Source organism: Xenopus laevis, chromosome 9_10L (genome assembly GCF_017654675.1).
Source record: "Xenopus laevis strain J_2021 chromosome 9_10L, Xenopus_laevis_v10.1, whole genome shotgun sequence".
NCBI lineage: Eukaryota > Metazoa > Chordata > Amphibia > Anura > Pipidae > Xenopus > Xenopus laevis.
The window spans coordinates 9,344,994-9,371,402 of record NC_054387.1 but is presented as its reverse complement, the minus strand read 5'-3'; the positions used below and the strand labels follow the sequence as shown (position 1 = coordinate 9,371,402).

Genomic DNA, 26,409 nt, shown 5'->3' with positions numbered 1-26,409 from the left:
TGTCTGATCTCCATTGTAAGCAGCAGTCCTGCCCTGCTTTATGGCAGCTGAGATTCTAGCTATCTGTATAACAGAACATTCTGTCCCAGTGGCTGCACAGATCCTATCTGATCCCCATTGTAAGCAGCAGTCCTGCCCTGCTTTATGGCAGCTGAGATTCTAGCTGTCATCTGTATAACAGAGCATTCTGTCCCAGTGGCTGCACAGATCCTGTCTGATCTCCATTGTAAGCAGCAGTCCTGCCCTGCTTTATGGCAGCTGAGATTCTAGCTATCTGTATAACAGAACATTCTGTCCCAGTGGCTGCACAGATCCTATCTGATCCCCATTGTAAGCAGCAGTCCTGCCCTGCTTTATGGCAGCTGAGATTCTAGCTATCTGTATAACAGAACATTCTGTCCTAGTGGCTGCACAGATCCTATCTGATCCCCATTGTAAGCAGCAGTCCTGTCCTGCTTTATGGCAGCTGAGATTCTAGCTATCTTTATAACAGAACATTCTGTCCCAGTGGCTGCACAGATCCTATCTGATCCCCATTGTAAGCAACAGTCCTGCCCTGCTTTATGGCAGCTGAGATTCTAGCTATCTATATAACAGATCATTCTGTCCCAGTGGCTGCACAGATCCTATCTGATCCCCATTGTAAGCAGCAGTCCTGCCTTGCTTTATGGCAGCTGAGATTCTAGCTATCTGTATAACAGAACATTCTGTCCCAGTGGCTGCACAGATCCTATCTGATCCCCATTGTAAGCAGCAGTCCTGCCCTGCTTTATGGCAGCTGAGATTCTAGCTATCTGTATAACAGAACATTCTGTCCTAGTGGCTGCACAGATCCTATATGATCCCCATTGTAAGCAGCAGTCCTGTCCTGCTTTATGGCAGCTGAGATTCTAGCTATCTTTATAACAGAACATTCTGTCCCAGTGGCTGCACAGATCCTATCTGATCCCCATTGTAAGCAACAGTCCTGCCCTGCTTTATGGCAGCTGAGATTCTAGCTATCTATATAACAGATCATTCTGTCCCAGTGGCTGCACAGATCCTATCTGATCCCCATTGTAAGCAACAGTCCTGCCCTGCTTTATGGCAGCTGAGATTCTAGCTATCTATATAACAGATCATTCTGTCCCAGTGGCTGCACAGATCCTATCTGATCCCCATTGTAAGCAGCAGTCCTGTCCTGCTTTATGGCAGCTGAGATTTTAGCTATCTGTATAACAGAGCATTCTGTCCCAGTGACTTCACAGATCCTATCTGATCCCCATTGTAAGCAGCAGTCCTGCCCTGCTTTATGGCTGATATTCTAGCCATCCACACAATGGAGTATACCATCACAGTGGTCAAAAATCATATCTGAAACCTATTTAAATACAAATCATTGTTATTGCTGCAACTGTTTCATTTCCCATTGCACTAAAGTATCCTTTGCATTTTGTCAGTAACTTGGAAATAGACGCCAATTTAAGACATTTCAAGTTGTTCCCTTTGGAACAATTGTGACAATAAAAGTGTTTGCTTTGACATTCCCCTTAATTGTTTTAAGGAACAGAGGAGAAGTAAACCAAACCACAATATGTGTATTTTATGAATCTCCGATATCTTATAAAGAACAGAAAACTGCACAAAACAAACTTAGTGTGTCAGAATGTTAAAGAGGATATTCGGGGATAATAATTATCATTTTAATGAAAGAATGTGCTTTGTTGGGAGTTTGACGCTGTTCCTAATGATTTCAGAGCCTGGGTACCAATGAATAACTGCTACCTCATGTCCAAAGAGATCCCCTTCTCTGTGAAAAAAACAAAAAGCATTTTCAACAGCGCCATGCAGGAGATGGAGGTCTATGTAGAGAACATCCGCAAGAGGTTTGGAGTTTTTAATTACGCCCCTTTTCGGACACCTTACACCCCTAACAACCATTACCAAATGCTGCTGGACACCGGGAACCCAAGTGCTGGAACGGCAAAGACCGATAAACAGGAGAAAATCAAACTGAACTTTGACATGACGGCGTCACCGAAAATCCTGATGAGCAAACCCATGCTGAACAGTAGCGGCGGGAGGAGGATTTCTTTAACGGACATGCCTCGCTCACCAATGAGCACAAACTCTTCTGTTCATACTGGATCCGACGCGGAACAGGAGGCGGAGAAGAAAGTAGCGTCGAGTCACTTTAGCGCAAGTGAGGAATCCATGGACTTTACAGATAAGAGCACAGGTGGGATAAGTAGTGGGATTATAGTAAACACCTACTTTAAATGGCTTTATTTGCAAGCCTAACCTATAGGTGGCCATACAGGCTACAATTAAAGGTAGCCATACACAGGCAGATTAAGGGTCTGGCCACACGGGGAGATTAGTCGCCAGACCACAAATCTCTTCTTCGCGGCCACTAATCTCCCCGATCTGCCTTCCATCAGCTAAAATGTTAATGGCCCGGGGGCAAGCACACGTATCGCTTCATTTTCAGAAGTCGCCAGAAGTGAGGCAATTACGGGCGGCTTCTGAAAATGAAGCACTCCGTGTGCCTGCCCCAGGCGATTTACATTTTAGCCGGCGGAAGGCAGGGGGAGGCAGTTCGAGGATCCGCGAAGAAGAGGAGATTTGTCGTCTGGCAACTAATCTCCCTGAATCTGCCCGTGTGCCCGGACCCTAAAGCTGACGATATTGGTAGTTTAGACGGATTCTGCAACTTATCTGCCTGAGTGTGGGGCTTCCGATGGGTCCTCCCGATTGATATCAGGCCAAAAATCGGTCAGATATTGATCGGGCAGGTTTAATTTTTTTTCTTCGATCCAGGACAGTATTGGCTATTTGATGTGGCACCCATTCTCATAACAATCTGATTGTTCAGCCCCATGGCCAAATGTTCAGATTAACTCAATATCGCCCTGCTGTTAGTAGGTACATCAGGTTAAGATCCGCTCGTTTGGCGACCTTAGCCAAAGAGCGGATCTAATAGTGTATGGCCGCCTTAAAACTTCTTTCCTGGAAAAGATCTTTTCACCAAACTAGCGGATCTAATAGTGTATGGTCACGTTAAGATCTTCCCTGGAAAAGATCTTTTTGCCAAACAAGAGGATCTATTAGTGTATGGCCACCTTAAGATCTTTTTGCCAGACTAACGGATTTTATGGTGTATGGTCACCTTAAGATCTTTTTGCCAGATGAGCTGATCTAATAGTGTATGGTCACCTTAAGATCTTTCCTGGAAAAGATCTTTTTCGCCAAACAAGTGGATCTAATAGTATATAGCCACCTTAAGATTTTTCCAGGAAAGATCTCTTGTTTCAATACACACGTGTAGAGCTGAATCGTCAGATATACAATAGAAATAATAGATCATTCAGCACTAACAATGGCTGATGTTTTGAAGGCACCCAATCAAAATTCTACAACCAGCCCGATTAATGAGCCAACCGATATCCAAGTCTTCAGCCGAAATCGATCGGCTCGTTTCCCACCATACACGCACCGAATATCGTACAAAAATCGTTTCATACGATAATATCTGTGAGTGTATGGCCCCTTTAGCCGTATCAGATACTGTCAGCCTACAATAGCTGTACCTGGGCTGCAACGTTTAGTGCTTTTTAACAGCTGAATAGATGAAGGTTGAAGACCACGAATTGGTCATTAGCCCACGGGAGAGGAAATCTGGCAGTGTCTAGCAGACCCACTAGGAACCCTCCCTTAAGGTGGCCATACACGGGCCGATAAAAGCTGCCGACAGACCAAGTCGGCAGCTTATTGGCCCGTGTATGGGGGCCCCCGACGGGCTTCCCCGATCGAGATCTGGCCGAAAGTCGGCCAGATCTCGATCGGATGGGGTTAAAAATCCCGTCGGATCGCGGCCGCATCTGTTCGTTGATGCGGTCCCGCGATCCGACCGCCCGTTTGGCGAACGCTAGGATCCGATCGTTGGGCCCTAGGGCCCACGATCGGATCAGCCCGATATTGCCCACCTCAAGGTGGGCATATCGGAGGGAGATCCGCTCGTTTGGCGACATCGCCAAACGAGCGGATCTATCCGTGTATGGCCACCTTTAGAGGGGAACTATCTCAAAAATGACAATTTAATATAAGCTTCATCATACTGAAAAATGAAACTTTCTAAATACAATCAATTAAATATTCTGCATCTTTTCCGAAATAATCAAGTTTATCTTCACTATACCTCTCTCAGCATCTGTTTCTCTTCATTCTGTCTTCATTCAGCAGTTGGGTGTCAGATATTCATTGACAGTTAGATTCAATATATCTTATGGGGGCCTCCCTTTCCTATCAGATGTATTAGAGCTCACTCAAATAACTGATTCCAGTACAAACAAAATCTAACAAAATAACTGCCTTTTGCACAAATCCTGCATGTAGAGAGACATGATGTCTGGTAATTTTAATAGAGTGAGCTCTAATACATCTTCTAGGCAAAAGGAGCCCCCCTATAAGATATATTGGATCTAATTGTCAATGAATATCTGACGCTAGACATCATGTCTCTCTACATGCAGAATTTGTGCAAAAGTCATTTATTTTGTTAGATTTTGTTTGTACTGGAATCAGTTATTTGAGTGAGCTCTAATACATCTGCTAGGAAAGGAAGCCCCCCTATAAGATATATTGGATCTAAATATCTGACACCCAACTGCTGAATGAAGACAGAATGAAGAGAAACAGATGCTGAGAGAGGAATAGTGAATATAAACTTGATTATTTAAGAAACGGTACAGAATATTTAATTGATTGTATTTAGAAAGGTTCTTATTTCAGTATGCTGAAGCTTATATATATGTTGGTTTATGAGATTTGTCAACCGCAGTTGAGCGTAAATAATCTTGGGCGACACATGATGGTTCCCTGTACTGGTAGATCTTATCAATAGCTCCCTGTTCTGCAGAAAACAGCAGGGCCCTCTTTACCTTTTGTATAGGTTGTTTTTGTGTTTTCTTGTACAGGTTTGTATAAGGTATACACCCATGTATGGTTTATGTTTTATAAATACATGTAAAAAATAATATTTATATTATTTATTTATCCAGATTTCTAGCAAGATCTAGAAATACGTAAACCTCAGCACCTACGTGCATTGAGGAATATTTGCCAAGTTGAATACTCCTAATTACTCACAGTTATTACTCACAGTAATTACTTAGATTATGTTGGGTTGCTAATTTCTAATGGGGCTGTACGGTTCTGTATACATAATATCTACACTGTTTACAAGTTTCTTACAGTCTTTCTCCTTTCAGCCTCTCCTAAAGCAACAAAACCTGGCCATGGGGGTAGTATAACAGACAGCCCCAAACCTTTCTCTCCTCAATCATCTACACCCGTGTCCTCCAAGCAAGATCGATCGGCCACCACAGGGAGCATCCTCAACCTCAATCTTGGTCAGTTATTCCACAACAGACACTATGATATCTCTCTGTACAGACTATGAGCAAACTTACGGGGCTGTTCCTGCTGAATTGTGCTTAGTACAGGGGAATACCTATGCTGCCATAGTTTTATGGTATCTCTCTGTACAGACTATGAGCAAACTTACGGGGCTGTTCCTGCTGAATTGTGCTTAGTACAGGGGAATACCTATGCTGCCTTAGTTTTATGGGATCTCTCTGTACAGAATATGAGCAAACTTAGGGGACTGTTCCTGCTGAATTGTGCTTAGTACAGAGGAATACCTATGCTGCCATAGTTTTATGGTATCTCTCTGTACAGACTATGAGCAAACTTACGGGACTGTTCCTGCTGAATTGTGCTTAGTACAGGGGAATACCTATGCTGCCTTAGTTTTATGGGATCTCTCTGTACAGACTATGAGCAAATTTAGGGGCTGTTCCTCCAGAATTGTGCTTAGTACAGGGAATACCTATGCTGACATAGTTTTATGGGATCTCTCTGTACAGACTATGAGCAAATTTAGGGGCTGTTCCTCCAGAATTGTGCTTAGTACAGGGAATACCTATGCTGCCATAGTTTTATGGGATCTCTCTGTACAGATTATGAGCAAAGTTAGGGGCTGTTCCTGCTGAATTGTGCTTAGTACAGGGGAATACCTATGCTGCCATAGTTTTATGGGATCTCTCTGTACAGACTATAAGCAAACTTAGGGGACTGTTCCTGCTGAATTGTGCTTAGTACAGGGAATACCTATGCTGCCATAGTTTTATGGGATCTCTCTGTACTGGCTGTTCCTGCTGAATCATGCTCAATACAGTGGGATACCTATGTTAGCATAGTTTTATAGTTTCTTTTGAGGGGCTGTTGGATTGTGCTCAGTACAGAGAAATATAACAAGTAGCACCTTTATATACAGTAAAGAAATAAAAGCAAGAGAGACACAATTACATCACCGTACCTTGTATATGTGTATGAGCAGCAAGTTCGATTAAACGTATTTATACTGTTTTATTTTAGACCGCAGCAAGGCAGAAATGGATTTACAGGAGCTCAGTGAATCGGTCTTACAGCAATCTACACCCACCCCACTTGTATCCCCAAAGAGACAGATCCGGAGCAGATTTCAGCTTAATCTTGACAAAACCATAGAGAGCTGCAAAGCCCAATTAGGTATGAAAACCTTGCTTTCCTAATTAAAAACAAAACAAGGCCAGAACACAAAGGTTTTGACTTGATGTTTGTACATTCAGGGATCAACGAAATCTCCGAGGACGTCTACACGGCTGTGGAACACAGCGACTCCGAGGAATCCGAGAAAACAGACAGCAGCGACAGCGAATACGCCAGCGATGAGGAGCAGAAGACCAAGAACGAACACGAAGATGGCGAGGAGAAGGAGAGCGTCAAAGCTGAAAAAGAATCCTCCTCTTCTTCTTCGGCATCATCGTTAAAGAAGAAAGCCAAGCCACCCGCCTCTGCTGATACCAAGGATACTACAAAAATCACTCCCACGGCCGCCGAGAAAAAAGACGCCCCCTCCAAAGATAAATCCGGTCTGGAAACACCGAAGGAGGTCACGGAAAAGGCCAAAATCGCCGCCAAGGAAAAGCTGAAAGGGAAAGATGAGGCGGACTCTCCCACAGTCCGTCTGGGTTTGGACTCTGATTCTGAAAGTGAACTGGTCATAGATTTGGGAGAGGATCAGGCTGGGCGAGAAGGTCGCAAACACAAGAAAGAAGCAAAGGAAACACTGGCCAAGCAACAAGAAAGTACGTAGCAACAATTTTACCTGCTGCTGTACATCGATTTAATACCAGACCATTACAACCAAGTAGGGATGCACCGAATCCAGGATTCGGTTTGGAATCCTTCTGCCCGGCCGAACCGAATCCCAATTTGCATATAAAAATTAGGGGCATGAAGGGAAATCGTGTGACTTTTTGTAACAAAACAAGGAAGTAAAAATGTTTTCCTCTCCCCCCTAATTTGCATATGCAAATTCGGTTCGGTATTCGGCCAAATCGTTTGCGAAGGATTCGGGGGTTTGGCCGTATCCAACATAGCGGATTCGGTGCATCCCTACAACCAAATGCAAGCGATGCTCAACTATAACTCACCGTTTGTTGTAGCGTCGGGTGCAAGTTGCTGGTCTCCCTGCCAGGGACCCACCTATAACTCCAAGAAACGCACCCTGCTGCCCTCCGAATATTTCACAGGATTCTGATTGCTGCAGCGTGTGTTTCTTGGAGTTAATACCAGACCATTGTTACACTTTCTAGAGTAAAATCAGGCACCTCTTATCATATAGAGTTCAGTTGAAAACCTTGGTTCTGATGCTAAAAGGTTAAAGGGGAACTATCGCGAAAATTAAAATTTAATACAAGCTTCGTCATAATGTAATAAGACACTTTCTAAATGTAATCAATTAAAAATTTTGCATCGTTTCTATCATGTTTCTGTTCACTATTCCTCTCTCCGCATCTGTTTCTCTTCATTCTCTCTTCTCTTCATCCTTTCCTAGCAGATGTATTAGGGCTCACTCAAACAACTGATTCCAGTACAAACAAAGTCTTACGAAATATTTCAATATAATGAAGCTTGTATTCAATTTTAATTTTCGCGATACCTCCCCTTTAATCACGTGTGCCCAAACGAGTTTCTCCTAGCCACTGAATGATCGATTTTAAAGAGAAAAGTGATTTGCCAAGTGCAATGAGCTGTGTTATGGCACCCATAGTTAACCATTCAGAGTCAGAACCAATCCTCAGTTCTTAAAGGACAAGGAAAGTCTAAAATAGAATAAGGCTAGAAATGCTGTATTTTGTATACTAAACATAAACATGAACTTACTGCACCACAAGCCTAATCAAACAAATGATTTATGCTTTCAAAGTTGGCCACAGGGGGTCACCATCTTGTAACTTTGTTATACATCTTTGCAAGACCAAGACTGTGCACATGCTCAGTGTGGTCTGGGCTGCTTAGGGATCGTCATAAATTATCAAAACACAAGTCAAATAATATCTGCCAGAAGCCGATACAGCAAGACTGATTAATAATCAGAATATACAGACTGCACTGGGTCCTGTGTTGTCATGTAATCTAATGTGGATTTTATAGTTTTTGTATTGTTTAATACAAACTTTCTCCAACTCTGCAGAACCAGTGGCTGCAGCAAAATAATCCTCCAAATAGAATCCCAGTTTATCTGTTTAAATCTGGCTCCATGATCTTTGTCCCTGCAGCTGGAGTTGGAAACAGTAAAGGGGATGTAAAGGCAAAAATAAAATCCAATACAAATCTCTACACAGTCGCCGACTGTTCTACAGGGAAACAAACAAAGCTGCTTGAGTTCTGCATGGCTGGGAAGTAAGACGGGGGCTCCCCCTGCTGTTCATAAGTATGATTGTTTCCCTGCAGAGCAGTTAGGGACCGTCTGACAATTCCTATCCACAGCAGTAAATGAAGGGAGAATTTCACTGCATACAGTCAGGGTTCTTATAAAAACTGTACACATTTTTTAATTAAAGTATATTGAAGAAAGTAAAAATGGGATTTTATTTTTTTGCCTTTACATGCCCTTTAACCAAATCATAAAAGCACTGTAGTTTGGTGAATTGGCGTGGTGAGAACAATAGTGATCATTTCCCCATGAATGTTTTGTGTGCAGGTAAAGCCCCTGCTGTGTCAAACACCAGCAGCCAACCCCAGCCAGAAACCCCCATTCTGACCCGGTCAGCAGCCCAGTCTATACCTGCAGTAGGCGTTACCGTGACGACCAGTGCCCTGGCATCAGTACCTGTAGCAGCGGCCGCCACGGGCAGCCCCATCAAAAAGCAAAGGCCACTGCTGCCTAAGGAAACAGTCCCTACTGGGCAGAGAGTGGGGTGGAATTCTTCCAGTAAATTTCAGACCTCGTCCCAGAAATGGCATATGCAGAAAGTACAGAGGCAACAGCAGCAACAGCAACCGGCAGCAGTTCCGCAGTCTCCCACCGGAACCAGATACCAGACCCGACAGGCTGTGAAAGGTAAACTTGAAACCAATGGGCACATACTGTAATCTGGCAAAACCAGCATTCCTGGAAATAAAGAGAAATAGGAATAGGAAAGGGCCTGAATAGTAAGATAAGTAATAAAAAGTCACAATAACAATACATGTGTAGCCTTACAGAGCATTTGTTTGTTAGATGGGGTCAGTGACCCCCATTTGGAAGCTGGAAAGAGTCAGTAGAAAAAGGCAAATAATTAAAAAAATATATATTGAAAAAAATAATAATGAAGACCAATTGAAAAGTGCTTAGAATGACATACTAAAAGATAATTCAAAGGACAACTATCGCGAAAATGAACATTTAATATAAACGTCCTCATACTTAAAGGAGAAGGAAAGTCGTCTTGCACTTGGGGGTGCCAAATGTTCGGCACTAACCTTTTGGCACCCGCAAGTGCAAGAAGACTTTCCTTTTCCTTTAAGTAAGAAACTTTCTAAATACAATCAATTAAAAATTCTGCATTGTTTCTGAAATAATCGGGGTTGAAATCTGGCAGTGTCCCTAGCAGACCCACTAGGAACCTTCCCTTAAAGGGGAACTATCGCGAAAATGACAATTTAATATAAGCGTCATCATACTGAAATAAGAAACTTTCTAAATACAATCAATTAAATATTCTGCATCTTTTCTGAAATAATCAAATTTAACTTCACTATTCCTCTCTCTGCATCTGTTTCTCTTTATTCTTTCTTTATGTAGGAGTTCGGTGTCAGATATTCATTGACAGATCCAATATATCTTATAGGGGGGGATTCCTTTCCTAGCAGATGTATTAGAACTCAAATAATTGATTCCAGTACAAACAAAATCTAACAAAATAACTGCCTTTTGCACAAATTCTGCATGTAGAGAGACATGATGTCTGGTGATTTTAATAGAGTGAGCTCTAATACATCTTCTAGGCAAAAGGAGCCCCCCTATAAGATATATTGGATCATTCATCTGACACCCAACTGCTGAATGAAGAGAGAATGAAGAGAAACAGATGCTGAGAGAGGAATAGTGAACATAAACTTGATTATTTCAGAAATGATGCAGAATTTTTAATTGATCGTATGTAGAAAGTTTTTTTATTTCAGTATGATGCTTATATTAAATTTTCAGTTTCGAGTTAGTTCCCCTTTAAAGATGAACCTCCCCTTTATTCTCCCACGTGTGTTTGGAGTATGAGCAGCATCCGGAGTACCCAAAGTAGTCCCCCATTGTGAATAAAACAAGAAAAAGCCAAACTACTCCAAACAAGCAAAGGGAATGTCTTCTCCCTGTTGGACGTAGCTACTCACACTAATATAAAGTCTAATGACTTGTTTCTTGTGCTTCCAGCTGTGCAACAGAAAGACGTAAGCCCGGCCACTACGACCTCCACCATAACCCTCGTCACTAACGCTCCTCCGCTGCCTGTGGTAACCACTCCCACAAACACCATAAATCCTCCAATCAGCAACGACCTGCCAATTGCCACTGCTTCTGCTGATGTTGCTGCCGATATTGCTAAATACACCAGTAAAGTAAGTCACATGAATAACTTCTACTGAGTAATTATATCTGTAACCTTGTTATGAGCTAAGGGTGCCCAGTCTGAAGGCCAGTTAGGGGGAGATTTGGGGTGAGTGCTTATTTGTGCCCTGGGTACCCCTGGAACTATAGCAGGGTAACTGTTACCCCAATGTTTCTATATATCTGTAACCTTGTTATGAGCTAAGGGGGCCCAGTCTGAAGGCCAGTTAGGGGGAGATTTGGGGTGAGTGCTTATTTGTACCCTGGGTACCCCTGGAACTATAGCAGGGTGACTGTTACCCCAATGTTTCTATATATCTGTAACCTTGTTATGAGCTAAGGGGCCCAGTCTGAAGGTCAGTTAGGGGGAGATTTGGGATGATTGCTTATTTGTGTCCTGGGTACCCCTGGAACTATAGCAGGGTGACACCCCAATGTCTCTATATATCTGTAACCTTGTTATGAGCTAAGGGGGCCCAGTCTGAAGGTCAGTTAGGGGGAGATTTGGGATGATTGCTTATTTGTGTCCTGGGTACCCCTGGAACTATAGCAGGGTGACACCCCAATGTCTCTATATATCTGTAACCTTGTTATGAGCTAAGGGGGCCCAGCCTGAAGGCCAGTTAGGGGGAGATATGGGGGGAGTGTTTATTTGTACCCCGGGTACCCCTGGAACTATAGCAGGGTGACTGTTACCCCAATGTTTCTATATATTTGTAACCGTGTTATGAGCTAAGGGGGCCCAGTCTGAAGGCCAGTTAGGGGGAGATATGGGGGGAGTGTTTATTTGTACCCTGGGTACCCCTGGAACTATAGCAGGGTGACTGTTACCCCAATGTTTCTATATATCTGTAACCTTGTTATGAGCTAAGGGGGCTCAGTCTGAAGGCCAGTTAGGGGGAGATTTGGGGTGAGTGCTTATTTGTACCCTGGGTACCCCTGGAACTATAGCAGGGTGACTGTTACCCCAATGTTTCTATATATCTGTAACCTTGTTATGAGCTAAGGGGCCCCAGCCTGAAGGCCAGTTAGGGGGAGATTTGGGGTGAGTGCTTATTTGTGCCCTGGGTACCCCTGGAACTATATCAGGATGACTGTTACCCCAATGTTTCTATATATCTGTAACCTTGTTATGAGCTAAGGGGGCCCAGTCTGAAGGCCAGTTAGGGGGAGATTTGGGGTGAGTGTTTATTTGTGCCCTGGGTACCCCTGGAACTATAGCAGGGTGATTTTTACATCCATGTTTGTTAAGTATCTGTTACATTTTGTGATCTAGGGGGGCCCAGCTAAAATGATAACCTACAGTGCACAGCTCTGCCATATAATATTAGTAGCTCTTAGGCTATGGGTCAAGGGCTGAAAGCTCCATTGCTGTGTATTTTTGCACAATCTGCTCCATGGCCCCATCTTCGTTGATTTCAATTACGTCCACGTTTGTGCTCACACACTTAGCCTTATTTCCACAGCACAACAGGATAGGTTGGCCTCAGATCAGCAATATAATGAACTGTATATGTGAGTGTAAGCTGAAGCCTGACCCTGCGCCTCTTTTCTTTGTTGTCAGATGATGGATGCGATAAAAGGGACGATGACTGAAATCTACAACGACTTGTCTAAGAACACTACTGGGAGCACCATAGCCGAGGTACGGAGCAAGCACAGGGGTTATGAGATTGTAAGCTTGATGCCGAGGCCGTGTGGAATTGAATGACTGAGCACAATCTCAGTACGTTGTTGCTTCACCTTGTATATTGCTGTCGGGTTTTCTTGTAGATCCGACGATTACGGATTGAAATCGAAAAGCTCCAATGGCTTCACCAGCAGGAACTCGCTGAAATGAAGCACAACCTGGGTAAGAAGGGAAATGTGCAATATTGAGGCTATTCCTAGAGGTAATTGAGAGATTCTGGTGTGAAATATGTCTCCATTATCTGATGCAATATGGCAGCATCTGCATCAATCCAAATAGATAGAGAAGGAATATTCATACATAAGTATTTCATACTGTACTAGACTGTGTTTTAAGGATGAATAAACACAAATAAACCCTTATGCTTAATTATTTCACTCTGAAATCCCATAGCAATGTTTTGTTTATGCACATTCTACTTCCATAATGGGAATGCTACTGTCTGTGTATAAGCAATGACAAACCTATAGGGACATCAGATCCCATAACTGCAGGGGACAGTAGACGGGGGTACCTGGTAAATTTCTGATATTAAAGGGATACTGTCATGGGAAAAAATGTTTTTTCAAAATGAATCCGTTAATAGTGCTGCTCCAGCAGAATTCTGCACTGAAATCCATTTCTCAAAAGAGCAAACAGATTTTTTTATATTCAATTTTGAAATCTGACATGGGGCTAGACATTTTGTCAATTTCCCAGCTGCCCCAAGTCATGTGAACAGTGTAAAAACAGTGTAAAAATAAAACTGGGTAAATAGACAGGCTGTGCAAAATGAAAAATGTTTCTAATATAGTAAGTTAGCCAAAAATGTAATGTATAAAGGCTGGAGTGACTGGATGTCTAACATAATAGATAGAACACTACTTCCTGCTTTTCAGCTCTCTAACTCTGAGTTAGTCAGTGACTATAAGGGGAGCCACATGGGACATAACTGTTCAGTGAGTTTGTAATTGATCCTCAGCATTCAGCTCAGATTCAAAAGCAACAGTTATGAACCATGTGGCCCGCCCTCAAGTCACTGATTGGTTACTGCCTGGTAAGTGGAAACCAAGAGAGCTGCAAAGCAGGAAGTAGTGTTCTGGCTATTATGTTAGACATCCAGTCACTCCAGCCTTTATACATTACATTTTTGCCTAACTAACTATATTAGAAACATATTTCATTTTGCACAGCCTATCTATTTACCCAGTTTTTATTTTTATACTGACTATAACCATGGCTGAGATGAGACAGAGCCTGGAGCTGGGGCTCATTAATAGAAGACGTGTAATGAATTCTAAATCAAAGTTCTATATTGTTTGTTGTTGAAGAGCTTACCATGGCTGAGATGAGACAGAGCCTGGAGCAGGAGCGAGACCGGCTAATCGCAGAAGTCAAGAAGCAGACGGAGTTAGAGAAGCAGCAAGCTGTGGATGAGACAAAAAAGAAGCAGTGGTGTGCAAACTGTAAAAAGGAAGCCATCTTTTATTGCTGTTGGAATACAAGTTACTGTGACTACCCTTGTCAGCAAGCCCATTGGCCGGAGCACATGAAATCATGCACCCAGTCAGGTAGGGACTTGGCTCAGTTTGCACGGCTGCAACCTTGTTAATGGATTCTATGGCTTCAGTTACCTAGCAACGTCCAGTTGAAGCTGTAGGATGCTGCAGAGGTGGATATTTGTGATACGGTCAAATTTGGTTGTCCGTGGTTACCCATGCGGTTCTCTGATACCATCACAGAGCCATATCTTTATTTTTCCTAAGGGCAGAGACACACACTCAGATTCGGGGAGATTTAGTCGCCCGGCTATAAATCGCCTTTTATTCGGGTCGACTAATTTCCCTGAACTGCCTCCCGCCAGCTGCATGGCACTCGGATCAATTCGTTTTCTGAAGTCCCCGGAGTCTCCTTGTGAGGCGACTTCAGAAAAAACGAAGCGAACCGATTGCCATCCCGCCGTCAATTTACATTCTAGTCGGTGGGAGGCAGTTCGGGGAGATTAGTCGCACCGAAGAAGAGGAGATTTGTCGATGGGCGTCTAATCTCCCCGAATCTGAGCGTCTGTCTCTGCCCTTAACCTCAGAAATCATTCTTAGTCTCAAAATGATCCAATAAGAAATATAGAGTCCAAGAGAATATAGAATGTTTACTAATAGCAAACACATTGTAACATCTTCTTGTTCATTTACAGCTACAGCCACACAGCAAGAGCCTGACCCCGAACTCAGCACCGATAAATCCATGCAGCCGACCTCTAGCATCCAACCACAGTCAACTGAAGGCAGCAGCAGCACCCCAAAAGAAAAGGAGGGTGACAAAAGCAAAGAAAGTGTGACTGTAAGTATCGCTGCTCTGTAGGTTGTCCAGAGCCAAAGTGATTTCTGAAAAGTTTCTTGTCTTGTCTGCAGGTGAAAGGAGCTTCTGGCTTGCGGCTCATCTCTTAAAGGAGAACTAAACCCTAACTAAAGAAGTAGCTAGAAATGTTGTACATGATGTTTTGTGCTTCTGTACCAGCCCAAGGCAACCACAGCCCTTTAGCAGTAAAGATCTGTGTCTCCAAAGATGCCCCAGTAGCTCCCCATCTACTTTTCTGCTGATTCACTGCACATGCTCTGTGTTGCTGTCACTTACTGAGCTTAGGGAGCCACTCACAATATACAGTACACATAGAATAGAAATGTCACAATATAAGGCTGATTAGTAATTAATACAGATAATTACTACATGGCAGCACAGAAACCAGTGCAATTTGCATCAGAATTGAATAATCAGCAAACCTGTAGCATCAGCTTATATTACAGCCAGGGAAGCTCATTTTCTGCTGGATAATTAGTGACGAGCCCTAAGCTTAGCTTCTCAACAGCCAATCAGAGCCCACTGAGCATGTGAGTGTCACAGACACTTTCCAAGATGGTGACCCCCTGTGACAAGTTTGAAGTCCTGGATCATTGCTGCTATTGACAAGCTCAAACTTTAGCCTCGTGCAATAAGTTCAGAATATAAAATTTAGCCATCTTCTCCTTTAAAGGCTTCATGTTTTCTTTTCTAATAGTATTCCAAGGCAATCTCTCTCTCTCTCTCTCTCTCACTCTCTCACTCTCTCTCTCTCTCTCTCTCTCTCTCTCTCTCTATTGATTTAGAGATATAGTTTAATCTTCTGGCCTGAATTATATAGTTAAAGGGGTTGTTCACCTTTAAATGAGCTTTTAGTATGACGTAGAGAGGGATATTCTGAGACAATTTGCAATTGGTTTTCATTTTTTTATTATTTGTGGTTTTTCAGTTATCTTGTCGCTAGATTCCAAATTCCCCTAGCAACCATGCATTGATTTGAAGAAGAGACTGGAATATGAATAGGAGAGGCCTGAATAGAAAGACGAGTAATACAAAGTAGCAATAACTATTAATTTGTAGCATTACAGAGCATTTGTTTTTTTAGATGGGGTCAGCGACCCCCATTTGAAAGCTGGAAAGAAAAAATTAAAAAAAACTATAAAATAGAAAAAATGAAGGTCAACTGAAAAGTTGCTTAGAATTAGCCATTCTAAAACATACTAAAGGTGATCCAGCGCTTTAATAATATTGGAGAATGCTGGGAATTAAGGTTCAGCGACGTTTGGGTAAAGTGTGGGTGAGAAACAGGGTCAGACTGGGTTAGTGAGGCCCACCCCCGATGCCTGCCCACTCTCCCAAAAGCCCCTGTTCCCCTGCACATGCACCTTATACATTTGTTTTCACTGATGCCTTGGAGCCATTGCCTATGACTAAGTGCTAGGTTTGCATGAAACGCGTTAGGCTCCATGCGGGGTTTTTGTGATTTGAATATGATGTACTAAAACTAAAAAGCATGGATATAGAGAAGTTTTGTCTCTATCATGCTATAGTATTTACTATACATTTACAGGGTTCTGTGATCCAGCCTTTGCAGCAGTGCCATGTTCTGAGGATGCTGTCGCTGCTGTTATTCCAGACTTGACCCGCTACCTGGTGCCGGAGTTAAAAAAAAATCTTTGAATTCCTATTTACATTTTTTTTAAGAAGGCCAATCATTTTAAAAGAAAACTATACAAAATAAATAATGAAGACCAATCGAAAAGATGCTCAGAATAGTCCATTTTATATTATATTAATAGGTGAATCCTCCTTTTAAATCTACGTTTTTGTTTTTTTTTATTTACAGACCATCCCGGTGGTGGTGAGTCCAAGTGCCGGATCGATGTCGGTGAGAGGAGGAGGAGTCCAGTACGTTCAGAGCGGCGGGACAGCGCAAGTGAGAAAGGTGTAGCCCCGGGGCCCTCCGGTTGGACAAATAACAGGCAACACTACATTCCCGCCATTGGCTGGGGTAGGACTTCTGCATCTGAAGATTTGGGGGAGGATCCCGCCCGTGTAAATATTGTACAATTTGTGGATGTCGTTTAATAATTCAAGCACCGGTTTTTTTTTGTTTTTTTTCTACGGACCTTTAACTTATGATCACAAATAAAACTGCTCCTGCATCAACTTCCCTAACGGATTAGAAATAAACTGCCCCTGGGGGAGGAATGGAAGCTGCCATACTGCAAAACAACTTGGCGAAACAGAAACAGAGCGCTTACGTGAAACGGATTACGGATATTACGCGTGAATTCGACTTTCGACCAATTGTACATGTTGTTATTAATACAGATTCCCCCGTAAAAGTTATAGAATCGACTTCGATAACCTTGTTATTTTATATATATATATAAAGGCGCCTCCGACTCCGAACATTAGGAATTGGGAGTAGAATAAGGACGTTTCGATAAAAGCATGAAAATCACGACCGCCTGTTACATTGGACGCTGAATTCTGGTTCCGCTTGTGATGTCAGCGGCTCCCGACCAATCAGAGACGACGTATGTAAATGAGACGATTAACTGTTCGATGCCCGACCCATTCCACGTGGCTGTACATTGTATTCGTGTTCTTTTCCGCCTTCCATTGTATGTAACGGACCCCCGTGTGTTCAGCAGCCGCACACGCGAAACACACAACAGATTTGTTACGGCCGACGGGACTTGCATTAGCCGCGCAGGCCTTATTTGTGAAGCATAATTGCTTTTAGCATATCCGAAGTATTTTTTCACATTTTTCTTTGTATAAAATTTGTATTAAATCTAAATTTTTTTTTCTTTTTTGATTCTTCTGTTTAGGGTATTTTTTGAAAAAGTCAATAAGGGGCGCAGTTCCCCTTTGACGCAGACAGAGATATTCTAAGATTATTTGCCATTGGTCTTTTTTTTGTTTGTTTAGCTTTCTGGTTGCTGTTGTCCAGTTTACCCTAGCAACCAGGCAGACGTTTGAATGAAGATAAAAAGGAGAGGCGGAATAGAAAGATAAGCAATAGAAAATAACAGTAAAATTGTTGACTCAAAGAGCAGTAGGGGTCAGTGACCCCCAATTGAAAGCTCAAAAAGTGGAAGGGAGAAAAAAAAGGCAAATAATTTAAAAGGATTTGTTCTCCTTTAAATGAACATTTAGTATGATGTAGAGAGGGATATTCTGAGACAATTTGCAATTGGTCTTCATTTTTTAGCTTTCTGGTTGCTGTAGTCCAGTTTACCCTAGCAACCAGGCAGCAGTTTGAATGAAGATAAAAAGGAGAGACGGAATAGAAAGATAAGCAATAGAAAATAACAGTAAAATTGTAGACTCAAAGAGCAGTAGGGGTCAGTGACCCCTAATTGAAAGCTAAAAAAGTGGCAGGGAGAAGAAAAAGACAAATAATTTAAAAGGGGTTGTTCACCTTGAAATTAACTTTTACTATGATGTAGAGAGGGATATTCTGAGACAATTTGCAATTGGTTTTCATTTTTTATCATTTGTGGTTTTTGAGTTATTTTGCTTTTTATTCAGCAGCTCTCCAGTTTGCAGTTTCAGCCATCTGGTTGCTAGGGTCCAAATTCCCCTAGCAACCAGTCATTGAAATGAATAACTGGAACTGGACTGGAATATGAATAGGAGAGGCCTGAATAGTAAGAGGAGTAATAAAAAGTAGCAATAACAATACATTTGTAACCTTACAGAGCATTTGTTTTTGTTAGTTGTGGTCAGTGACCCCCATTTGAAAGCTGGAAAGAGTCAGAAGACGAAGACAAATAATTAAAAAACTATAATAAAAAAAAAAGAAGAAATGAAGGCCTATTGGAAAGTTGCTTGGAATTAGCCATTCTATAACATATTAAAAGTTAACTTATAATAATATTGGAGAATGCTGGGAATTAAGATTCAGCGACATTTGGGTAAAGTAGTTGAGAAACAGCATTTACACCTTCAGACTGGGTGTGGGAGGGGCCCCCCGATGACTGCCCACTCTCCCAAAGCCCCTCCCCCTGCACATGCACCTTATAAATTTGCTTTCACTGATGTCTTGGAGCCTTTGCAGCAATGCCATGTTCTGAGGATGCCGTCACTGCTGTTATTCCAGACTTGATGCACCACCTAGTGGCGGAGTTAAAAAAAATAAATCCATGAATTCCTATTTACATTTTTTGGTTTAAAATACAATTATACATTCCTGTAACGTAATGCAGAAAGGCCCAGCACATCTTAAAGAAACAGCGTCGCTGTAAGGAATTTATTTACAGCAATAACAATTTATATTTATAGGAATAAAAGTGCAGCGGGCGGGGAGGGCCCTGTCATTCTATGCGCTGAGTTTTCTACATGAAACACATGTTTGCAAATAATTCAATTAGGGGCCACGCATAGGATGAGGGTCGGGGCTGCAGCCAATGGGCTGGATTCCTTCTATTATCTGCGACCGCAGGGTTAATGTGCGGCACACGTGGGATCCCCTGACATCAGACGCCAGTGATGTTCAATTAACGTGTCAATCTCTTCTTAATTCCAGGGACCAAAATTACGGATGCACCGAATCCAGGATTCGCTTCGGGATTCGGCCTTTTTCAGCAGGATTCAGATTCGGCCGAATCCATCTGCCTGGTTGAACCGAATCCGAATCCTAATTTACATATGCAAATTAGGATTCGGTTCGGTATTCAGCTGAATCTTTCCCGAAGGATTCCGGGGTTCGGCCGAATCCAAAATAGTGGATTTGGTGCATCCCTAACCAAAATAATCAAATTGCCCCCCAGACATCAATCAGAGGGACCTCTCGTGAGTTCTGCCACTTGGAAAGCTAAAAACCAGGCCCGGGTTTCAGATATTGTTTTGTGCCAACTGTGTGCCACGTACAGACAGACGGAATTGGGCAGATGCAGTGGGATTGGGAGGAGGGGCTTCCAGTGTCCATGCAGGATTCTGGGGGCATTCGGTCCTTTATCTGCCAATTCTGTGGCCACTAGTGCTGAGGAACTGACACTTTCTGTGCACTTTGCACTGGATTAGCCCTGCGGATCCCTGGACTTGTTGTTCACTTTTAAATACATAGTAAATTAGGTTGAAAAAAGACACAGTCCATCAAGTTCAACCTTAAGTCTATATATAACCTGCCTAACTGCCAGTTGATCCAGAGGAAGGCGAAAAACCCTCATTTGAAGCCTCTCCAAAAAAAAAAAATTCCTTCCTGACTCCAAAATGGCAATGGGACCAGTCCCTGGATCAAATTATTCACATCAATGCATGGTTGCTAGGGGAATTAGGGCCCTAGTTACCAGACTGCTTAAAATGCAAATTGAAGAGCTGCTGAATAAAAAGTTAAATAACTTAAAAACCACAAATGATAAAAAATGAAAACCAATTGCAAACGATCCCAGAATATCCCTCTCTACATCCTACTAACAGTTAATTTAAACCTACTAACAGTTAATTTAAAGGTGAACAACCCCTTTAAGTGCTTCCTCTCCAGCATGAACAACCCCCATACTAAAATGAACTGTTAGTATGATGTAGAGAGGGATATTCTGAGACAATTTCCAATTGGTTTTCATTTTTTGTGGTTTTTGAGTTATTTAGCTTTTTATTCAGCAGCTCTTCAGTTTGTAATTTCAGCCATCTGGTTGCTAGAGTCCTAATTGCCCTAGCAACCATGCACTGATTTGAATAAGTGACTGGAATATGAATAGGAGAGACCTGAATAGAAAGATGAGTAATAAAAAGTAGCAATAACAATAAATGTGTAGCCTTACAGAGCATTTGTTTTTTTTAGATGGGGTCAGTGACCCCCATTTGAAAGCTTGAAAGACAAAAAAAGAGGGAAGTTGCTAGGAATCGGCCGTTCTATAACAATCTAAAAGTTACCCCAAAGGTGAACCATTCCTTTAACTGTGCCTTGTAGCCCCCGGCACTTCCCAGACTCCACTTCTGAATGACACACAAGGTAAGAGGGGTTCAGGGGGTACAAATGTGTGCTGCCAAATATGTCAGGTGTAACTAGAGGGACAAAGGGAAACCAAAGAGACGTGTTACATATATAAATGTCCCTCTCTTAGACCAGCTGTATCACCAACTGTCCACTAGGGGGAGCTCTTCATTGGCTGTACAATGTGCACAATGGGCTGTTCTGCTCCTACTGCTGTGGGTATTGCTTCTACTTTTATAAGAGAACCTTACAATGTACTCAGGGTTGGACTGGCCCAGTGGGAGACCGGGAAAAAACCCCGGTGAGCCCCAGCCGGGCAGACCCCTCTCCAGATCTCCAGGCCCTAAAAAAAAAAAAATTTGCAGCGCCGTGCATGCACACGGCTCCTTTTGCGCATGCCCGGCATTGCAGGCAGTAGGGGGTCCAGAGGGTGGCCCGGGACAGAGGCCCTGGATAGGAGTCCCAGTGGGCCCCGGGCCCCCCCAGTCCAACCCTGAATGTACTTAAATATAACTTAAATTATTTACAGCAATAAACTTGGATCTGTCGGTTAAGTGCTATTGTTTGCACTGCTGGGTCTGACTGTTGAAACAATGTAGCAGAAGCCAGCTGATTAACAGACCCGTGAGGACACATTGGGAAATGAAGTCTGGGTTAAAGAGTTCTGCTACATAGTTTCAAGAGTCAGAACCAGCAGGGGAAATGCTGCCTGTGCCATGGGGGGGTTCAATGTACTTTACTACAGTGCAGTAAGGGAAACCCTGCTAATTCTAGAGACCTCGTTGCTCCAAGCTGACGGGCACAGCCCAGTGTTGGGAATTGTAAGTGGGTAATTAGCTGCCGGGGTTAATTACAGGTCTGGCTAGTGAATAAAGTGCATTAGAGGCAGCGCGAGAGAGAAACGAGGGGTTGGGAGGGATTTAATTGCTCAGAGGAGGAGCAGGGGGGACAAAGGGAGTAGTTGAGACATGAGTCAGGGCTGGGAAGCCTTACCTGTCATTATACACCTATTGGGATTAACTCTCAATCTGCTGAAGCATTGGCGAGGGTCACTGGTACTTTCACTGCAGGATTTGGATCCAGATCTGAGAGTGAGCAGGTGATTGGTCCATTTATGTCAGTGATTGGTTGTTTCACCTATTCAAGCAAATGGTTCTTTTCTGTCCATGTGGGAAAGGCCACTGTCATGTTGTCTGCAATGCGCTTTATTCTCCACTAGGGGGAGCACCTGTCATGGGAAATGTTGTACAACCAGAATCCCAGACAACTGCACTTCTGCTCTCTGCTGTCCCTTTAGATAAATAGTGTTGTCGCAAATAAAAAGGGGGGATTAATGACCCCCCAGTGGGGCAGATATGTGTAGCTCTGATTCCTACAATGTTGTACATGTCGGACATTTGTAAATAACAGAAAATGACAAAGTCACAATCGAAACTTTGAGTCCTGTGTTATGGCCAAGTAGTAATTTCTCCCTCTCATTATAAGATAATAAATATTGTGTATGTGAGTATCTGTATTTACTTAGTGCTTAATGTACCTGAACACATCCTGCACTCCCAGAGTACTCCCATTTACCTACTCACACTCTGTACTCCCGGAGTACTCCCATATACCTACTCACACTCTACACTCCCGGAGTACTCCCATATACCTGCTCACACTCTACACTCCCGGAGTATTCCCATATACCTACTCACACTCTGTACTCCCGGAGTACTCCCATATACCTGCTCACACTCTACACTCCCGGAGTACTCCCATATACCTGCTCACACTCTACACTTCCGGAGTACTCCCATATACCTGCTCACACTCTGTACTCCCGGAGTACTCCCATATACCTGCTCACACTCTACACTCCCGGAGTACTCCCATATACCTGCTCACACTCTACACTCCCGGAGTACTCCCATATACCTACTCACACTCTGTACTCCCGGAGTACTCCCATTTACCTACTCACACTCTACACTCCCGGAGTACTCCCATATACCTGCTCACACTCTACACTCCCGGAGTACTCCCATATACCTGCTCACACTCTGTACTCCTGGAGTATTCCCATATACCTGCTCACACTCTGTATTCCCGGAGTACTCCCATATACCTGCTCACACTCTGTACTCCCGGAGTACTCCCATATACCCGCTCACACTCTACACTCCCGGAGTACTCCCATATACCTACTCACACTCTGTACTCCCGGAGTATTCCCATATACCTACTCACACTCTGTACTCCCGGAGTACTCCCATATACCTGCTCACACTCTACACTCCCGGAGTACTCCCATATACCCGCTCACACTCTACACTCCCGGAGTACTCCCATATACCTACTCACACTCTGTACTCCCGGAGTATTCCCATATACCTACTCACACTCTGTACTCCCGGAGTACTCCCATATACCTGCTCACACTCTACACTCCCGGAGTACTCCCATATACCCGCTCACACTCTACACTCCCGGAGTACTCCCATATACCTACTCACACTCTGTACTCCCGGAGTATTCCCATATACCTACTCACACTCTGTACTCCCGGAGTACTCCCATATACCTGCTCACACTCTACACTCCCGGAGTACTCCCATATACCCGCTCACACTCTACACTCCCGGAGTACTCCCATATACCTGCTCACACTCTGTGCCGCAATCTGCAAGGAGCAGGTCTGACCCGGCAAAGCCCACAAGAGCCGACGGGCCCACCGTGTTTTTTCCCGGTGTCCCATCGGCCCAGTCCGACCCTGCGTATGCCAATGATACACCTTGATTTACAAGTAGGCAGAAGAATTGGGCCTGTTGGTATTTATGGCCAGATACAAGATTCCTCTGCACTCAACCCATTATCAATATATTTAAGACATTGAGACATTTTGTGCATACTGCTACTGAAAAATGCCTTACCCTTTAAACAAAACAGGGATTGTTTGTCCATATATTGCAATATATTTAAGCTGGCCAACTACGTCAAAGTCATCCCATATCTGGCCAGTCCTACGCTTAATTTTATCTGATTCATTAAGAATTCTATTGCTTCATTATACATTTTACAAAGGGACTAAGTTTTACCTGCAACTTACTCGCTGCTTTCAAAGTAAAACTCCCAAACTTGGCTGCCCTTTTATTAGACACCAGTGGGATCACCTGACTATAGTTGGAGGGGGTGGGAGCTACAACATGGAGCTGGTCACTGCTCCTGTATAACTATAACAAACAAGGGAAAGTTGTGCTCACCACTATTTTTTAAAAACCATTAGGCGGGGGTGCAATCCCAGATATGGGATGACTTTGACGTAGTTGTTCAGCTTAAATATATTGCAATATATGGACAAACAATCCCTGTTTTGTTGAAAGGGTAAGGCATTTTTCAGTAGCAGTAGCACAAAATGTCTCTGTCTTAAATATATTGATAATGGGTTGAGTGCAGAGGACTCTTGTATTTGACTATATGTATTTTGTGGTCACACCCTCATTGCACCCCCGCCTAATGGTTTTTTAAAAAAAAGTGGTGAGCACAACTTTCCCTTGTTTATTTATGGCCAGAGCCATGACACTGTGATTCTCGGAAAGAAAAGGATTGTGGGTAAAAATGGTGAATGGTGCCCATCAGTATAAACACATGGGGGATCAGTAACACTCATTGGGGATGAGTCCAATTTACCCCTTTGGAAGTATCTTTCCATCAAGTATCAGAGTTAAGGCCAAGCGATCCTTCTATTTGTTTTTATTCTGAGGCCGGACTGGAATTTTGCAACGTGTTAAAATCTCACTCGGTCTCGCAGAGCCACGAGGGTTAAAGTGATCCCAGATGGCGTGTGAAATCTGCGGGAAATCGAGCTGCAAGGGCTTCCTGGTGTCGGCCATTCCGTCCATCACAAACTCATCAGGCTCTTGTGTGTTAGAGAGTGGGGCAAGTCTGTACTGATTTTACACCTTTTCACCCAAGTGCAACCAACCATGTGCGGCTGCCCCAAGTATAAAACCCCAAACTGAAATATTAGTGTCTAACCCGCCCACCAGGATTAAACCAACACATTTAATTGCTGGCTGTTGGGTTAAAGGACAAGGAAAGGCTAAAATTAAGTAAGCTTTATCAGAAAGTTCTATATAAATACACCAGTAAAACCTCAAAGTAATGCTGCTCTGAGTCCTCTGTCAAAAGAAACACCACATTTCTTTCCTTCTATTGTGTACTCATGGGCTTCTGTATCTGATTCCTTCTTTCAGCTTAAACATCCAGGGCTAGGGCTTGAGCATGCTCAGTTTGCTCCTCTCTCCTCCCCTCCCTGCTGTAATCTGAGCCCAGAGCTATGAGTGAGCAGGGAGAGACTCAGGCAGGAAGTGAAGTCACACCAAGCTAATATGAGAGAGCTTCTAGACTCAGGTATGGTAAAGCATTCTGCAGAATAAATCTAGTGTTCTATCTTGCACTATTGTGGCTAATCTGTTGGCAATAAACTGTCTTGGAGCTTTCCTTCTCCTTTAAAGGGCTACTAGACCTTTTTCCTTGCCCCGTTAGATTGCCCGAACTGGTTCCCTTTGCTTTGCTATAGCTTCTATGAAGTTGTTAGAGATTCATCTGTCAGTTTCAGCCTTGTAGAAATGCCATTATTCTTGCTCTTTCTGTCCACAACGTCCCTCGTGGGTTCCTCTAGAACTTGTATAGGCAAGCAGCGAAGGTCAGACTGGGCCAGCCAAACACTAGGTAAAAACCTGGTGGGCCCCGGCAATCTAGAGCCGCACCCCTCTACTGCCCATGTTGCCCCCTGATCTACCACCTGCCCAATCAAAGCCATAACTAGAGGACAGGTATATGTGGGGGGGGGCTGGGCGGCAGTTGTGGCTGGGGCGGGGGACCTGTAGGGTGTAGGGTTGCCATATGGCCGGTAAAAATGTTGCTTCATGCCAATGTTATTTATTGGGAAAAACCATTAAAATATAGAAAGGGTGGTAATTTTTTTCCAGAAAAGGTGGCAGGGGGGGTTGTGGGTTGCGGGGGTGAGCATGGGAGCCCGGGGGGGGATGCCCTATGATGAGAGCCCCACTGGCCTCCAACCCTCCAGTCCGACCCTGGTATGCAGTCACACTCAAGGCCAACATCACCATAGACTCCGTCTGTCTGCTAGTTTTTGTATGTATGTTTTGTAAGGCAGTGCTTTGATAGCCGGAGAGGAGTGGCACACCCATTAGAAGCGTATCCTTGCAATCAGCTTGGTATTGCGGAGACTTTTGAGTAGATCTGATTTTACCCTCGATCCCTGCAAAAAGGTGGAACTGTTAAACTGGCATGCCACAACTGCATCGCTTACAACTTCCGGTTTTCGGCAGAAGTCAGGTGAAGGGGAAGATGCGGAGCGCAGAGCTGCAGAGTGAGTCGCCCTATCGCCGTTTTCCAGTAGACAGGAAGCAGTGTTTTCTAGCAGTATTTTTTTTTTTACAATAAAGCATTGATATTAATAAACTTTATGCAGGGTAGATCTATTATTACTGTGGG

The 26,409-nt window shown here is 43.4% G+C and overlaps 1 protein-coding gene across 10 annotated transcripts in view; it reads left to right on the top strand.

The window, feature by feature from the left end:
* zmynd8.L (zinc finger, MYND-type containing 8 L homeolog) overlaps nt 1-17,776 on the top strand; it is a 73,755-nt gene extending 55,979 nt beyond the window's left edge. For 9 of the 10 annotated variants that reach the window (XM_041577125.1, XM_041577127.1, XM_041577128.1 and 6 more), the window contains 11 exons: nt 1,737-2,218; nt 5,250-5,390; nt 6,418-6,570; nt 6,651-7,169; nt 9,071-9,430; nt 10,778-10,962; nt 12,516-12,596; nt 12,725-12,803; nt 13,952-14,191; nt 14,815-14,960; nt 16,804-17,776. In XM_041577125.1, the coding sequence (XP_041433059.1) occupies nt 1,737-2,218; nt 5,250-5,390; nt 6,418-6,570; nt 6,651-7,169; nt 9,071-9,430; nt 10,778-10,962; nt 12,516-12,596; nt 12,725-12,803; nt 13,952-14,191; nt 14,815-14,960; nt 16,804-16,908 (2,491 nt within the window). In that variant the 3' untranslated portion in view covers nt 16,909-17,776. The remainder of the gene's footprint in view (nt 1-1,736; nt 2,219-5,249; nt 5,391-6,417; nt 6,571-6,650; nt 7,170-9,070; nt 9,431-10,777; nt 10,963-12,515; nt 12,597-12,724; nt 12,804-13,951; nt 14,192-14,814; nt 14,961-16,803) is intronic. The other variant, XM_041577126.1, reaches the window with a different exon arrangement.
* Nucleotides 17,777-26,409: the final 8,633 nt, after the last annotated feature.